General features: G+C 38.2%; 1 protein-coding gene across 1 annotated transcript; it reads left to right on the plus strand.

Annotated features, from left to right (window-relative positions):
• The first annotated feature begins 10,624 nt into the window (after positions 1–10,624).
• LOC117555537 (GTPase IMAP family member 7-like) lies at positions 10,625–17,744 on the plus strand. The gene is made up of 3 exons (XM_034230428.1): positions 10,625–10,691; positions 14,590–14,713; positions 16,823–17,744. Exons 2-3 carry the CDS (start codon positions 14,707–14,709, stop codon positions 17,530–17,532), a joined length of 717 nt encoding a protein of 238 aa, XP_034086319.1. The 5' UTR covers positions 10,625–10,691; positions 14,590–14,706; the 3' UTR covers positions 17,533–17,744.
• The last annotated feature ends 558 nt before the right edge of the window (positions 17,745–18,302 follow it).

Below are 18,302 nucleotides of genomic sequence, written 5' to 3' on the forward strand. Positions count from 1 at the left end.
TTGGAATGATTTCAAACCTGTTTTTATTTATCCTAATAATTATAAAGGAGTGCCTTGGAAATATTTGTTTACATAAATTGTGATCAAACCGGTGGATAGAGCTCATCGAGAGAGATCTATGCGTAGATCATCAATCGATAGAGCTATCTCTATCAGCTAATCTCTCTCTCGCTCTCTTCTCTCTCTCTCCTCTCTCTCCTCTCTCTCTCTCTCTCTCTCTCTCTCTCTCTCTCTCTCTCTCTCTCTCTCTCTCTCTCTCTCTCTCTCTCGGCTGCGGGCGCCTGATAAGCCAACATCCCCCACTTTCATCACTTACATCGTACAGGGCAAATGGAAATGTAACCGGGGTGAAAAGGGTGTTATCTTTACTTAATTATGAATGTTGTTACATCAAGGCTGATCATTTGTGTTTTTTGTGTTATATTTGTATTATATTTCCATTTAATCTTGTGGACGTGCAGATTCCCTGTCCTCCATCAGGGGGTGCTGCAGCACCCTCAGCACCCCTACTTCCCAGGCCCTGCTTACAGGGGCAACTGCTTTTGTGGGAGCTGGGATGGGGGGTGTTGCAGGACTTGGTGCAGCTAAGGGGGCAGAAACTCCACAGGAAGCAGTAGAGAGGGCTGTTACAGAGGTAGCACTCTCTGTCTTAGATAAAGCACAAGGTGTTTTAAAACAGAGGCCAAATGTAACATAATCTTCTGAATAAAAGGAAGAGAATGTATGAACAAAGATCCTTCTGCAGACTTCAAGATAATCTTCCTATTTATACGTAAAAAGGTCTACTTCTTGTCTGAGCTTCAAACCTAGGTCACTTGTTTCTGTTTCAAATACATTTTCCAAACTTAAGGTACGGACATAAAGTTTTAAACAAATGTGATACAATCATGACCCCGTGGACTGAACCTGTTTATATTTTATGATCATTTGAAAACTATTTTGATATTGTTCATACTGGATATATGGATTTACAAGGTTCTGTTCATTTTTATTGGCACAATTCCATATTTGTTCTGCAACTACTGCACAGCAACTCCCCCTAGAGATAAATACAAAGTTATACTATAAGTATATAAGTTATATTATTGTGGTCATTTAACATCTTGCCAAGGACAACAGTTGAAAATTAGCCTGCTGGCTAATACTGGCTCATTTACAGCAATGTGGATTAATGTGCACTGTCCTTTTAAATAAATAAACAAACAAAATACACGGTTATGTATTAAATCTTTGATGTATGCAAAGTATTATTTGATAAAGGTTGTGTTTCTTTGTGGATTACATTGTATCAGCAAAACAACTATAACATTGAATAAACAGAATGCTATGAAAACAAGTTCAGCAAATAAAGTTGTATTTGGTTATTTCCCCCCACCACACATATGCAAGAACTGTAAGTGAAACTAGAATGAAACCTGCGTGAGAGCAAAGGGGAATAGACAGACATGATGTCTGTTACATGTGAAGCTGTTTTCTCTTCTCCAGATCATGGACAGTAAGTTTAGATTACTTCCTTCAGTTTCTTTTGTTGTTAACACTGCTCACTGTACAATACTCTGTCATATGACATCTATCTGAGAAGACTAATGATGAATGATGAGTGTTGTCTGATGCTATAACAAATCTATTAAAGTAAAAAAAAAAAAGGTAACGTTTATTTTTGTATTCTCAAGAGAGCGTGAAATAAATGCGACAAAACAGAACTGGAAAATGTGTTCAACCAAAAAGACCAAGCATGTGACGCAGAATGTTTTTCGAAGAGAGGAAACCACATCCTGCTTCGAACTCCGGTTTGAGACTGAGATAATTGTTCGTTGTGTTTCTGTGGTAAAGCTAAACCAGGGGTCTGCAACCTTTTTGACCAAAAGAGCCATTTTGTTCTTTTTTCCAAAACATTTTTTTGTCTGGAGCCGCAAAACATATTTCATAGTTTTTTATTGTTATATCAGACAAAAACTACAGTTTTTTTTGCATTTATTAGGCTATTTATTACATGATATAAAACTGTTAACCTCTAATAAGAAACAAAGAACTCTTATAAAGAGAATTAAAAATAATACACAGGCCTACTTTAAAATAAATTAAACACAGCACTGGAGAGTCCTCTGCACATTTGAAGGAAAAAAATATTATTAAAATGGGCCCACTTTGAAATAAATAAAACATATAGCTGCACCCTAAACAGAGTTAAAGGTAGGGTAGGTAAGAATCGTAAGAATGGAGAAACCAGCTCGAGTGCGCTAGAATTTGAAAGTACACAACCGGAAAAAATATGCCTCTTCCTTCAGACTTTCTTACAGAGTCCCTCCTCCAACACACGCGAACGCGCACATGACCAATGAGGGCACGAGATCAGTTTGTGCACAGATGGAAGGCTGACAGGCAGGTAGGCCATCCAGTTACTTTAGCCGGGCCGGCTCAGATGATTGGTCGTGCTTTTTACAGTACTACGGCTTCCAGAGATTAATTTTTGTATTTATTGTCAAAGCATTTAATATATTCATTGCTATCGGGACGTTAAGAGCATTCCATGGAATATAACAATAAGTGTTTTCTGAAATAAATTACATACCCCATTGAATTATGTCTGAAGATCGTCAGCTGTCTTCCTCTCCCGTGTTGTTCCTCGATACGTAAAGGCTGCACCACCGTTGACAACTTCTCTCTACATATCAAACATACCGGTAAACCAGCATCGTTTGCTGTGAAAGCATATAACTCTGTCCACACAGAATTAAATCCTGTGTTCCTCCGGTACTTTTCTTTGATTTATTCATAGTTCGCTCATCGAGCCGGGGGTCAGGTTATTCGCCTGCAAGAAAAGGCGCTCGCGCGTGACCGTAGCAGGATGTGACGCATATTTTAGTTGACCTAATTAAAACCGTTTTGTTTTTTATTTATGTGTCACAGTATCACCTCAAAATACAAGAATACGAAACATTTTCAACCATGCAATACAATATAAATAGTCCTACAAATACTTTTATTTTATTTCCTTCTTATTTTTGTCTAAGCTCAAGGGAAGCCAGAGCAGAGGGCTTAAAGGGCCGCATGCGGCCCGTGGGCCGCGGGTTGCCGACCCCTGAGCTAAACTGTAGAAGCTGAAGGGAAAAAAAGAACTGCTGATATGATTCAGGAAGTTCATTGAAACATATTCACGTCGCTCCATAGTTGCATCGCTTCTGATATCATGGCCGGTTAGTTCATTTCCTGGAGTTATTTCTTCAGTAATAAACACTGCACATTAAATGTTACAATACAGATGTTGTAGCTATTTAGTCAACACATCCTCACTCCCAGGTCGGCCTCCTATGTTGACGTTATGTCAAGTCCCCTGTGTCGGCTTTTTCCAACTTAAGGGGGGGGCCCTTAGCGTCCATTTTCAATGCAAGGGGGGCCCTTAGCGTCCATTTTCAGCTTTCCGGGATGTCCATATGCTTCTATGGACGCTCATGGAAGCACGGCATTCAGGGCTGCCCTTAAAGGCAATGTGAGCGTCCATTCTCATTGGATAACGGAGAATTGTACACCCGGAAGTAAGTATTCCCCTTACTGTCGATTGATTTTACAGTGATATCTGCACTACTCATCGACTAAAAAACACCAGATTATCCTTGTTAATTACACAACATTGATTGGTTTAAATTGTGTGCAATGCTTTTGTATTTTTCCCCTTCGATTCGGAGAAACAAATATTTATTCGGAGTAAAGGATGGCAGAAGACACAACACTACCCAGAATCCCCAGCTGTTTGGACTACACCATGTGCTCTGTTTGACGTCACGTGATCTTCAAATTTCTCCCTGCAGAAAAAAAAAACATGGCCGAACTTCGTTTTATTCTCGGTGGAAAATGCCTATTTTAAAGTTAGTTTGGCCATTAAAATGCGTTTTGATGTCATTTAATGCGAGAAATATGAGTTGTTATTTCAGATTATATGAGCAGTGGATGTACATGATCTTTAGTTTGCTAGTTATTACGAAGATTACTTCAGGAAATTGCGTCCATAACGTTTTCATTGTTACCAAGGTGGTTGCTAGGGACGCTGCTATCGATATTATTTCTGTTATGTTGTGTAACTGTTTAATGGTGTTATCTTTATTGCTACCCCCTTCCCCGTCAATGTATAGTGTTGGTCCACAGCGCAAACATATTAGTTTAACAAAATCCGCATCTAAAGATAGCCTACGTTATTTCCCCCTGTGCAATTCCAGTCTCACATCTCACAGCACATCGTCATTAACAAATACCGGAAACAGACCGAAAACATAAAAAAATAAATAATAATAATACTTTATTCCGAGTGTGCTTGTTTTTCTCTTTGAAAGTCATCACATACCGGCATTGTAATACACGGTTCGGCTGCATTAAATATTACATATCTGCCGTAGTTCTGTATTTATAGAGCCCTGATGAGAAGACTTCTAGACAAACATGAGGAACTGAAAACGTGATGTGGATCATAAATATATCAGCCATTAAACAACATCTTACATTTCTTTTCACACAATACGTCTCCTTGCAGTATCAACACTAATTCGGCTGACTTTTATATTTGATCCAATTGGTAGATAGGCTGTATTTACACCATAAAGGTGCACAGCTGATATAAAGGGACACCTAGTGGTTAAAGCAGGGGTTGGCAACCCGCGGCCCACGGGCCGCATGCGGCCCTTTAAGCCCTCTGCTCTGGCTTCCTTGAGCTTAGACAAAAATAAGAAGGAAATAAAATAAAAGTATTTGTAGGACTATTTATATTTTGTTGCATGGTTGAAAATGTTTCGTATCTTGTATTTTGAGGTGATACTGTGACACATAAATAAAAAACAAAACGGTTTTAATTAGGTCAACTAAAATATGCGTCACATCTTGCTACGGTCCCGCGCGAGCGCCTTTTCTTGCAGGCGAATAACCTGACCCCCGGCTCGATGAGCGAACTATGGATAAATCAAAGAAAAGTACCGGAGGAACACAGGATTTAATTCTGTGTGGACAGAGTTATATGCTTTCACAGCAAACGATGCTGGTTTACCGGTATGTTTGATATGTAGAGAGAAGTTGTCAACGGTGGTGCAGCCTTTACGTATCGAGGAACAACACGGGAGAGGAAGACAGCTGACGATCTTCAGACATAATTCAATGGGGTATGTAATTTATTTCAGAAAACACTTATTGTTATATTCCATGGAATGATTTTAACGTCCCGATAGCAATGAATATATTAAATGCTTTGACAATAAATACATACAAAAATTAATCTCTGGAAGCCGTAGTACTTCTGTGCACAAACTTATCTCGTGCCCTCATTGGTCATGTGCGCGTTCATGTGTGTTGGAGGAGGGACTCCGTAAGAAAGTCTGAAGGAAGAGGCATATTTTTTCCGGTTGTGTACTTTCAAATTCTAGCGCACTCGAGCTGGTTTCTCCATTCTTACGATTCTTACCTACCCTACCTTTAACTCTTTTTAGGGTGCAGCTATATGTTTTATTTATTTCAAAGTGGGCCCATTTTAATAATATATTTTGTTTCCTTCAAATGTGCAGAGGACTTACCCAAGTGCTGTGTTTAATTTATTTAAAAGTAGGCCTGTGTATTATTTTTAATTCTCTTTATAAGAGTTATTTGTTTCTTATTAGAGGTTAACAGTTTTATATCATGTAATAAATAGCCTAATAAATGCAAAAAAACTGTAGTTTTTGTCTGATATAACAATAAAAAACTATGAAATATGTTTTGCGGCTCCAGACAAAAAAATGTTTTGGAAAAAGGAGCAAAATGGCTCTTTTGGTCAAAAAGGTTGCAGACCCCTGGGTTAAAGCATGTTATTGAATTTCATTATTTTTATTATTAGATATTAATAGGATCCCTATAAAGTATATTCATTACTCGTTATTCTCTACTAATAGTTCATTAAAGACTGTATATAATGACTATTTTGCACATCCCTTTCAAGATTTCAAGATTTTCTATGGTTTATTGACATATCATATAGGCCTACACAACTATGGTGTAGTTATGCATTGAATGAAAAACTTGGGTCGCAGGTTCCTCAATAGTGCATTACAAGACATCTATCAATATTTGTGCATACCTCCAGCAATGTTAACTATGTTGAAGCACTTATTTTAACTGATATTATACATAATGTATTATAATCTTATAAGATGTATGTAGATATTTCATCTCCGGCCTTGTCAGGTATTGAACAATCAATAAATAAAGAACACAGAATTGTTGAATATAAAACACAGAATTTGTGTGATTATACTAAATGATTTACAAATGAACACCACTGCATATTTAACTGTTATACATGCTGATGTAACACAAATGTTCCAACTTGGGATCAATAAAGTATATCTTATCTTAAGCTGATCGATGGCTACTGCCATATTTGCAAAATGTGCCTCTGAACCTTGACAAGTGCATGTTTCAGGCTTATCAATTAATGTAATGTAATGTTATCAATTAACAACAGGGGTCACAAACATAAGACCAGCTGTTAAATAAAGCTCTGCTGACCTTAGCTGGCATGTGTGTATATATATTAATGCTGCCCATTATGGGCACAAGCAATTTTCACCCATTTATTAATTATATGTTTTAAATGTGAGTGTTTCCTATCCCCTAAACCTCCAGGGATGTACACAGTTTAATACTGGCAACTTCTTATTATGGGAAATACGAAAACGTCTTTTAAAACTACAACTCCCAGTAGAGGAGTGCCATAGATAGAAAACATGTTGCGAAACAGAATAGCCAGCATGTGTAGTTCTGGGGACGGGGGGACGCGGTGGACCCGTTCAAATCCAGTTTTGGACAGTCTGCCGTGGTTTCATCCCATTTCAAGTGCTCTTCGAGGCTCGGCTAACCCTCTGAGCACACTCTCCAATCACAGAGCTTGAGGACTATCAAGGGGTTTGTCAAACAGAGCACATGGTGTAGTCCAAACGATAGCTGGGGATTCTGGGTAGTGTAGTGTCTTCTGCCATCCTTTACTCCGAAAAAATATTTGTTTCTCCGAATCGAAGGGGAAAAATACAAAAGCATTGCACACAATTTAAAACCAATCAATGTTGTGTAATTAACAAGGATAATCTGGTGTTTTTTAGTCGATGAGTAGTGCAGATATCACTGTAAAATCAATCGACAGTAAGGGGAATACTTACTTCCGGGTGTACAATTCTCCGTTATCCAATGAGAATGGACGCTCACATTGCCTTTAAGGGCATTCGACACAAACGAATGCTGTGCTTCCATGAGCGTCCATAGAAGCATATGGACATCCCGGAAAGCTGAAAATGGACGCTAAGGCCCCCCCCCCCTTGCGTTGAAAATGGACACTAAGGGCCCCCCCTTGCGTTGGAAAAAGCCGACACAGGGGACTTGACATAACGTCAACATAGGCCGACCTGGGAGTGAGGATGTGTTGATTTAGTTGTATATGTGTTTTATAGTGGGTAACCTTGGTTCTCTTATTATGATAATGCTCCGTGCCAACATCTTTCCCATTTTATCTTAATGATTGAGCAATAAGGATTTTTGTTTTTATAGGAAAATAACCTTAAGACAAGTATAGAGTATTGTTAATGGAAGTAATTCTCTTTCAGTCTCAGTTGGGAAAAGCAGCCTGGCTAACACCATATTTGGAGCTGAACTGTTCACAACTAATACTACTGCCAATTCTGAATCAAGTACATATCAAGCAGAAACCAGATCTGTCAGTGGAAGAAGCATCACTCTGATCGACACTCCTGGTTTCTTCGACACAGATCAATCAGAGAAGGAGCTTTAGCCTGAGATAATAACGTGTATCACAGAGTGCGCTCCTTGGCTGCATGCTTTTCTCATTGTGCTTGAAGTGAAGAAATTCACAAAGCACGAACGGGAAGTGATCAAAGAATTAAACAAATTATTTTCTGAAGAAGTCTTCAAATACGCAACGGTTCTCTTCACTCATGCTGACCAGTTCGATGAAGGCCAAAGTTTCCTCCCTTTCGGAGGCTTGGTAACAGTTACAATGATTTTAAAAGGAATACAAAACTACCCGATTCCACCAATCTCTGCATCCCAAACATTGCTTACAGCCACCTCTAAAAATGTTTTGGTGTCTGGTTTTATTGCCGAGCTTTTTCTGTTTTTAAAAACGTTATTGCTGTTTTTTTATGACATTGTGACGACCCCTGCCTTGTTATCTCTGGTGTGTGTGTATGTTCCTTTAAGGTTTTCCCTTTGGTCTATCAGCTGGGATTGAGAAAAAAAAGCTAAATAATAATTGAAACAAATATGTATTCATTGTCATTTATTCATCATACATACAGAAACTGAGAAGTCGTCTGCAGTGACTATGTGGTTTAATCAGTCTAAAAAGCAAACAGTCATCCGCAAAGCAAATCTTTTTAAAGTACATTTGACTTTATCTCTACTCTGACTAGAACGTAGGTAACCTGATCTGTGCCATGATGGGACGTTTTGTCTGTAATTCCTTTCTTGTCTGTGGACACATCTGAATAGGTGGAATAAAGTTATCTAGATTTACATTAGAATTAGGGGGGATTAGCTCATCGTCAGTTTATTCTAAGGATTTGGGTAAAAACCTTTGGTGGGTTTGTATGTCAGTAAAGAAGACTACACACACACATTAGTTTACTATGCATATTGTCTGGTGTGCCCTCTTTACTTTCTGATTAATTAAAAGAACATCTTGTGGCTTCAGAAATCAGTTTCCTCTCTCTGCCGGTTATTTTTATATTTGATTACTTCCCTCTGTACCCCTGCACCAGGACGGAACGTAACACACATGATACACATTTTTCTCTAGTAATAGATAGATGAATGGTTTCCCTTTTCTATGCTCAAGAAAAGGTGAGAGAAAAAGACTAACTCTCTATAAACACTTTAAATAATGCAGTTGCCTCACCTGCCCACTAGATGGCAGTATATTCTAGTGGTTTGATTTGTGTGTGTCAGTGAATAACATTACATTTAAAAACGTTAAAACTGTAACCCAATAAACAAATAACAGAATGCCATTTTATGATTTCACACATTCCAAAAGACTGTAATTGAAATGTAAGCTAATAGAAAGAAAAAATTGATTAGATATGAGTTTTGATAATGCAAAACTCATATCTAATCTATCCACAGAATGTTCCGTTCGTGTACAGATCACAACCTATCATTGCCCACATGTGACTGCTTTTAGGGAAGCGTTATTAAGAGAAGCCACTGCAATAGCATTGACAGCAGTTACATAAGTCTTCTGTGGTCAACACAAATGTCTAAATCATTCAGACCAGACAATGGAGCTAGGTGATAAGATATGTGCAGATTTTGTGCAATGTCAGGGTTTTACCTCTGATGTAAATGTATCTGAGCCAGATGTGAGTGCAACAAAAGTGTAACTTGAAAATGTTTTGAAAATATGGGTATGTCTTTGAAACAGTGTCTTGTTGGAAATTAGTAATCTCAGACATGCAGGCACTCTTTGGTTTCTGATGAGGAAGTCTCATGTCAAATGTATAAATAAGGATAAATACACTGATAAGAATACATACAACAAATACAGTATATGCAGCAGTAATGTGCAAGGATGAATGCGGTAGCGGGAGTAGCAGTGGGGGTTGAAGTAGTAGGCATAGTTTTGAGGAAAGGACAAGATATAGCCAGGTTTGCAGCAGGAACAGCTGTAGCTACATCAAGCACACTTACAGGGGAAACTGCTTTTGTGGGAGCTGGGATGGGGGGCGTTGCAGGACTTGGTGCAGCTAAGGGGGCAGAAACTCCACAGGAAGCAGTAGAGAGGGCAGTAGAGGCTGTTACAGAGGTAGCACTCTCTGTCTTAGATAAAGCACAAGGTGTTTTAAAACAGAGGCCAAACGTAACATAAACTTCTGAATAAAGGGAAGAGAATGTATGAACAAAGATCCTTCTGCAGACTTCAGGATAATCTTCCTATTTATACGTAAAAAGGTCTACTTCTTGTCTGAGCTTCAAACCTAGGTCACTTGTTTCTGTTTCAAATACATTTTCCAAACTTAAGGTACGGACATAAAGTTTTAAACAAATGTGATACAATCATGACCCCGTGGACTGAACCTGTTTATATTTTATGATCATTTGAAAACTATTTTGATATTGTTCATACTGGATATATGGATTTACAAGGTTCTGTTCATTTTTATTGGCACAATTCCATATTTGTTCTGCAACTACTGCACAGCAACTCCCCCTAGAGATAAATACAAAGTTATACTATAAGTATATAAGTCATATTATTGTGGTCATTTAACATCTTGCCAAGGACAACAGTTGAAAATTAGCCTGCTGGCTAATACTGGCTCATTTACAGCAATGTGGATTAATGTGCACTGTCCTTTTAAATAAATAAACAAACAAAATACACGGTTATGTATTAAATCTTTGATGTATGTAAAGTATTATTTGATAAAGGTTGTGTTTCTTTGTGGATTACATTGTATCAGCAAAACAATTATAAGATTGAATAAACAGAATGCTATGAAAACATGTTAGTTCAGCAAATAAAGTTGTGTTTGGTTATTTCCCCCCACCACACATATGCAAGAACTGTAAGTGAAACTAGAATGAAACCTGCGTGAGAGCAAAGAGGAATAGACAGACATGATGTCTGTTACATGTGAAGCTGTTTTCTCTTGTCAAGATCATGGACAGTAAGTTAACATTACTTCTTTCAGTTTATTTTGTTTTTAACAATGCACACTGTATATTACTCTATGTCATATGACATCTATCTGAGAAGACCAATGATGAGTGTTGTCTGATGCTATAACAAATCTATTAAAGTAAAAATAAAAAAGGTAAAGTTTATTTTTGTATTCTCAAGAGAGCGTGAAATAAATGCGACAAAACAGAACTGGACAATTAAATCAACCAAAAAGACCAAGCTGACGCAGAGTAATTTTTGAACAGAGGGAACCACATCCTGTTGAAAACTGCTGATATGATTGGGGAAGGTTATTGAAACATATGCTGATTGAGCAATAAGGATTTTTGTTTTTATAGGAAAATAACCTTAAGACAAGTATAGAGTATTATTAATGGAGGTCATGCTCTTTCAGTCTCGAACAGGAGAATTGTTATATTGGGGAAAACTGGAGTTGGGAAAAGCAGCGTGGCTAACACCATTTTTGGAGAGAAACTGTTAAAAAACTAATAACACCGCCAACTCTGAAACAAGTAAATGCCAAGCAGAAACCAAAATCACTCTGATCGACACTCCTGGTTTATTCGACACAGTTAAATCAGAGAAGGAGCTTTAGCCTGAGATAATAACATGTATCACAGAGTGCGCTCCTGGGCCCCATGCTTTTCTCATTGTGCTTGAAGTAAAGAAATTCACAAAGCACCAACGGGAAGTGATCAAAGAATTAAGCAAAGTATTTTTCTGAACAGTTCTCTTCACTCATGGTGACCAGCTCGATCAATCAATCAATCAATCAATGTTTATTTATATAGCCCAATATCACAAATGTTACATTTGTCTCAGTGGACTTTACAGTTTGTACAAAATATCAGTATGACAATACGATGAAGGCCAAAGTGTCCTCCCTTTCGGAGGCTTGGTAACAGTGTTACAAGGATATTTTTAAAGGAATAAAAAACAACCAGATTCCACCAATCTCTGCATCCCAAACATGTCTTACAACCGCCGCTAGAATTGATTTTTTTCAAATGTTTTGGTATCTGGGTTGCGTTCCGATAATCCAAAAATCAGCTCCTAAATTCTAACCCTATCTCCTATTCCTTGACCTCTGAGTGAAACGTCACGGGGTTAAGGGATAGTGGATAGGAGAATTCAAAAGGACTTAGGAGAAGAGACTGCGGTACTTTAGAGAATCCGAATGCACTTTCACTATCCGACGTGTTTATGATGCGCCAGCGGACGTCATGAATGTGCGTCTGCTGCTGCTGTGGGGAAACTATGGAAACTACAGTTTTCTATAGCGGACTACAACATGGATGTTCAATAAGAAGGAGGGACTCATCTCGAGACTCTGCACCGTGCTCTGATGCTGTTGTTGTATGCTTTATGAACGCGGACAACAGAGAAACATATTCTTCATGACCAACGTTGGAATTGAAATAAAAAAGGAAAGTGAAACTTATGCTCGTCACCCTCTCCCTCCGGGCCACATTAATACAAATGATCCCAATACGTATGATTGTATGAACTATTAAAAGATCTTAAAATCAATACAAATGTATTTATTATAAACGTTAGTCCCTTAACATCTATCACTGTGTATATCACCATTCAAACATCTTTTAAAAGTTGAACAAACTCCACACAGCTCAGTAAAGACTGTGAAATGTTGACTTTATTTGATCATTTCAGTAAAAACTAACGTTCATATTTCTCTTTTTGATTATAATACTGATGAACGTTCAGAACAAAGCACTTTGGCAATTTACCACATACGTTTTAAAATGCTTAATAAGCACCGTAACTTTCATGATATAATTTCTCGGTCATAATCGGTTGTTTCCGTGAACGGCCGACTTTTGAGTGACGGCAAATGCTGCGGCTGCAATGCATTGTGGGGCAGCATTTTCTCCTCTCCTTTCGGTTAGGAAGGTCCAGTGGTTCCTAAGCTAAAGGAGGTTATAAAGGAAGTTTGAAACCTCCTTTCCTTTCATTTGGAGAATTGGAACGGCACTTAACATGGCTGCCACTGACGTACTTCCGGGTCATTTCACTTGGTTAGGAAGGTTCCTAAGCTAAATGGACTATTGGAACGCAACCCGGGTGAAAATGGACTGCTGTGCATTTAGCTGTCCTTTCAGGCCCCTCCCCTTTTGAGAGCGTAGGGCAGAATTAGGAGGGAATTCCGTCTCGTAGCGTTTGTGCACTGTTTTGAAATGCCGCTCCTAAATTACCCTTCTTCGATAAAGCCACGCTCGCATTGCAGATGAGACAGATGGACTTTGAATTGGAATAGATACAAAAATAATCATCCTCCCACTCGGAGTGAAAATTATATATGCTTTTTTGCTTCTGCCATAATTGCGGTCTTGTGTGTGTGTGCGGACTGGCACTCTTGTTGACACGGACAACGTCGACTGGTTGGGCACACCTGTGCTAGCCACTGCCTCCGAACGTACTTCCTACGCTTACCCGTTGGCAATAGATGGAACCGAGCATTCCGTGGATTGTTCCTATCCGAATTGTGGCAATGTTTCGCGATACAATGAGGCATATTTCAATAGAATTGTGAGAGTAACTAGAGTAAACAACATGAACAAAGCACGTCAATTTGTCCTCGACACCAAACGCATAGTTCACGTCACTTCCGGTAAAATAAGTCATGTGACTCGTCAAAATGGCGCCGCCCACAGGGTTGATGTTATTTCGGTAATTAATCAGTTTAAAATCACTGATAACGTCATCGGATAAAAAAAATTAAAAAAAAGTCTGGCAGAGACTGGTCTGTTTTATCGGATGATAATTATTTAAAAATGCGTGTCATGAGGATTGCCTCCCTTTAACATGTACGTACATGTACGATGCTGTTGGATGCTGCCAGTAAAAACAGATACAATTCCATTAAACCTGTTATATCACTCTGAGACAAACCACTCCAGCTTTAAAAGATATGAAAGGGTGCAGCTGCCATCCTCCCTCTTCTCACGAAATATTAAAAGACTACATATTCTATTGATGATATGTTGAATTTAATCATATTAGGAGTGTTGAAAGCTGTGAACGTAGTCGTATTTGACAGGGAACCACTTATTGTAGCTGCACTGACCTGTTGTCTATGGTTTTCACTGCGCACAAATTATGTCAGTCAAAATACGCAAATGCAGAATGGGAGGATTACCATACTGTTGGCCAATTATGTTAATGTCATGTTCATACAAACTGGATTAGGGTTACATAGAGGCCTGATTCCACTAATAAACCTTTCAAAATAAAAGTCTATACAATCCGTTCTTTCCAAACAACATGCAGTCCCCACCCTAAAAAGCAGACCTGCTGATCAGGAAACTGTCATTCATGCATTTCTTTTTTTATTGAATTTTTTTAAAAGACCTGTTTATTGGAATTAGGGCAATGTTTCCTCCCTTTCAGAGGCTTGGTAAAAGTGTTACAAGGATTTAAAAGGAATGAAAAAAAACCAGATTCCACCAATCTCTGCAAACGTGGCTTAAAACCGCTTCTAGAATTAATTTTTTCAAATGTTTTGGTATCTGGTGTTATTGCCGAGCTGTAAATCTGCCTCTGTCACAAGCATGCAATCTACGAAAAGTATTATTCTCTTTTTAAACACTTAAATTAAAAAAATGATTTATTTACCTGATGTTGTATTTTGTTCTTTGTTTGCGTTATAATTATTTTCTAATTAACTCGTTATAGTTGTTTTTTTATGACAGAAATTTAAAAAAATTATGTTGTTTAAGTCGGAGTTGATATTTAAATGTTTACATGAGTCTGATATAATTATAAATATAAAAAGATAATTTTTATGTGTGATATCTTCAGCTTAAAGGATGTTATAATCAAGGCCGGCAACAAGGATCTTATGCAACACTCACTCTATTCTTCAGGTACGGCAGATGTAGATAAACTGGTAGAGAACGGGAAGTAGAGTCAAACCACAGCGAGAGAACCGAAGACAGAACATCCAGCAGTCGGCTGACTACAGTCATTCCTTTTTAAGCAAAATGGACGGTAAGTGTTAAGAGTTATTGTGATTATTTACTGTGAGTTGTAAAGGCTGCAACACTAGACGTTAAAAATACTTTATCACAATTGTAGAAGTAAGTATTATCATTATTATTGGTGATAAGTGGATACGTAAGTATGTATACTAATGTAGGGCGGATTCATCTTTAAAAGGTGTTGCAATGTGTTGTGATTGTATCCTATGTTTTGTGAAGTAACTATGTGGTAGAGTATAAAGTAGAATATTATATTCCTCTGAAATGTAGTAGTGTTGATGTATGAAGTGTGAAATGAAAAATAAAGCTAAATAATATATTTTTTAAATATGTATTCATTGTCATTTGTTCATCATACATACAGAAACAAAAAAGTCTTCAGCTGTGACTACTATGTGGTTTAATCAGTCTAAAAAGTAAACAAATATTTTGTAAGTACACTACCAGTCAAAAGTTTTGACACACCTTCTCATTCGAAGTTTTGTATTTATTTAAATGTTTTCTAAATTGTAGATTTATACTGAAGACATCAAAACTATAAAATAACATATATGGAATTATCTAGTAAACAAAAGCAGTGTTAAACAATCCAGAATATGATTTATATTTAGCTGGCTACTGCAGAATGCTGTGGTAGCCATGCTGGTTAAGTGTGCCTTGTGTCACCAGCACCCCTACACCATCTCACTTCCTCCTCCATGCTTCACGGCGGTAACCACTCATGCAGAAACAATCCTCTCTCCTTCTCTGCGTCTCACAAAGTCACGGAGGTTGGAACCAAAAATCGCAAATTTAGACTCATCAGACGAAAGTACAGATTTCCACTGTCTAATATCCAATCCTTGAGTTTCTTGGCCCAAACAATTATCTTCTTGTTGTTCATCCTCAGTCGTGGATCTTTGCAGCAATTGGACCATGAAGGCCTGATTCACGCAGTCTCCTCTGAACAGTGCATGTTGAGATTTGTCTGCCACTTGAGCTCTGTGATAATTTATGTGGGTTCTAATCTGAGGTGCTTTGATTTGCAATTTTCTGAGGCTGGTAACTCTGATGTATTTATCCTCTGCAGCAGAGGTAACTCTTGCTCTTCCTTTCCCGGGGGGGGGGGGGGTCCTCATAAGAGCCAGTTTCATCATAGCATTCAATGTTTTTTGCGACTGCGCTTGAGGATACATTCAAAGTTCTTGACATTTTCCATATCGACTGGCCTTCATTTCTTAAAGTGATGATGGACGGTCGTTTGTCTTTACTGAGTTGAGTCGTTCTTGCCATAATATGGATTACAACAGCAGTCAAATAGGGCTTTCCACTGTGCACTAACCCTACCTCTGCACAACACAACTGATGGTCTCAAACACATTCAGAAGGCAAGTAATTCCACACATTTACTCTTGACAAGGCACACGTGTTAATTGAAAACCAGTCCAGGTGACGACCTTGAGAAGCCAAGAGTGTGCAAAGCTGTCATCAAGGCAAAAGGGGGCTACTTTGAAGAATCTAAAATTAAAATCATAATCTGGATTTTTGTAACACTTTTTTGTTAACTAGATAATTCCATATGTGTTCTTTCATAGTTTTGATGTCTTCTGTATTAACCTACAAAGTAGAAAAACATTTAAATACACAAAAAACATTGAATGAGAAGGTGTGTCCAAACTTTTGACTGGTACAGTATTTGACTTGATCTCTACTCTGACTAGAACATAGGTAACCTGATCTGTGCCATGATGTTTGTCTGTATTTCCTTTCTTGTCTGTTGACACGTCTGCTTGGTGGAATAAAGTCAGAAATAGGGATGATGCAAGATGGAGATAATTCAATAGTTACCATATTGTTTTAAATATTATTTACCATGTGCAGGTTTCATGGATTTTTTTCTCATCGCTGAACAACCGAAGGGTCCAGTTAGAAGAGATCACATACAATATCCTTCATAATCGTGGGCCTTTCTTTATCGATCACACTTTATTCTCTTATTGTGATAATGCACTTGACCAAAAGGCTTTCGCTTTTTATTGTGATGCAATGAGATGTTTTGTTATTATCAAGCTCATATGCGTCTTATATGAAAACAACTAAAAACAAGCGATTATTATTGATGGAAATTATTCTCTTTCAGTGTCAAATTGGAGAATCATCATCTTGGGAAAAACTGGAGTTGGGAAAAGCAGCCTGGCTAACACCATATTTGAAGAGAAACTGTTCAAAACTAATAACACCGCCAATTCTGAAACAAGTAAATGTCAAGCAGAAACCAAACTCGTCAACGGAAGAAGCATCACTCTGATCGACACTCCTGGTTTCTTCGACACAAAGACATCAGAGGAGGAGCTGAAGCCTGAGATAATAAGGTGTATCACAGAGTGCGCTCCTGGGCCCCATGCTTTTCTCATTGTGCTCGAAGTGGCTAAATTCACAAAGCACGAACAGGCCGTCATCACAAAAATAAGCCAATACTTTTCTGAAGAAATCTTCAAATACGCAACAGTTCTCTTCACTCATGGTTACCAGCTCGGTGAAGGACAGACAGTTGAGGAGTATTTCGACCAGAACCAGCATACGAGTGATCTGTTGAAGAAGTGTGGAAGCCGCTGCCATGTCATCGATAATAGATACTGGAAGAACAACCAGCAGGAAGAATACAGGAGCAACCAGTTCCAGGTGAAGGAGCTACTCAAGACAATAGATGAGATGGTAAAGGCAAACAAAGAAAGCTGCTACACCAATGAGATGCTACAAAGAGTGGAGGAAGAAATACAACAAGAGGAGGAGCTCATTAGACAGTCATCAGGAAAACATGTCAAAGGAAGAAGTCAGAGAGCAAGCTAAAGACAGAGTGTTTAAAAGGCTTACTATCAATCTGGCAGGCATTGCAACAGGTGTATTGTTAGGAACTCTTTTTGGCACAGTAACGATGGTTGGAGAAGTTCTCTTAGTTTTAAAGACAAATCTGTCAGAGCCAGGACAACTTCAATTTGTTGCCAACACAGCAATAAAAGTAGCTGGAGGACTAGCAGCAGCAGTAGGAGGAGCAGCAGGAGGAGCAGTGGTAGCAGTAGGTGTGATGGCAGCAGTAGTTCTTGCAGTGGGAGCAGTGAAAGGAGGTGTTGCAGGGTATCATGCAGCTGAGGGAGCCGTCACAGCACGGGAAGCAGCACAGAGAGCAACAAAGGCTGCCATAGATCAAGCACGGTCTCCCTTTAAAAGACTCTGTTCCAAAAATGAAACAGAGTCTAAGCCTTTAATAAGCGATGAATCGAAGAAGGGAAATTAAATATTTCACTTAAAAGTCACATCTGCCTGTCATTTCATGAAAATCTTCTTCTAAATTTACATATTGAACTTATAATGTTTATTCATAAGTAACATGTAATAGGTTTTACTTGTGTGTGTTTCGAGCTTAAGAAGCTTATTTCTGTTCACAGAATTATCTATACTCACATTAAATTCAGATTCGAGATTGTTTGTACATACATGCCTGTTCCTTTATATTTTATTATCCATAGTGAGAAACTGTGTTGGCATATTGTATTATGCAACTTTGATACTTTGTATTGCAGCTATCATAATTTCCCCTTGTGATGAAAAAAGAGTTGTAT

This window comes from Gymnodraco acuticeps, unplaced genomic scaffold, assembly GCF_902827175.1.
Source record: "Gymnodraco acuticeps unplaced genomic scaffold, fGymAcu1.1, whole genome shotgun sequence".
Lineage (NCBI taxonomy): Eukaryota > Metazoa > Chordata > Actinopteri > Perciformes > Bathydraconidae > Gymnodraco > Gymnodraco acuticeps.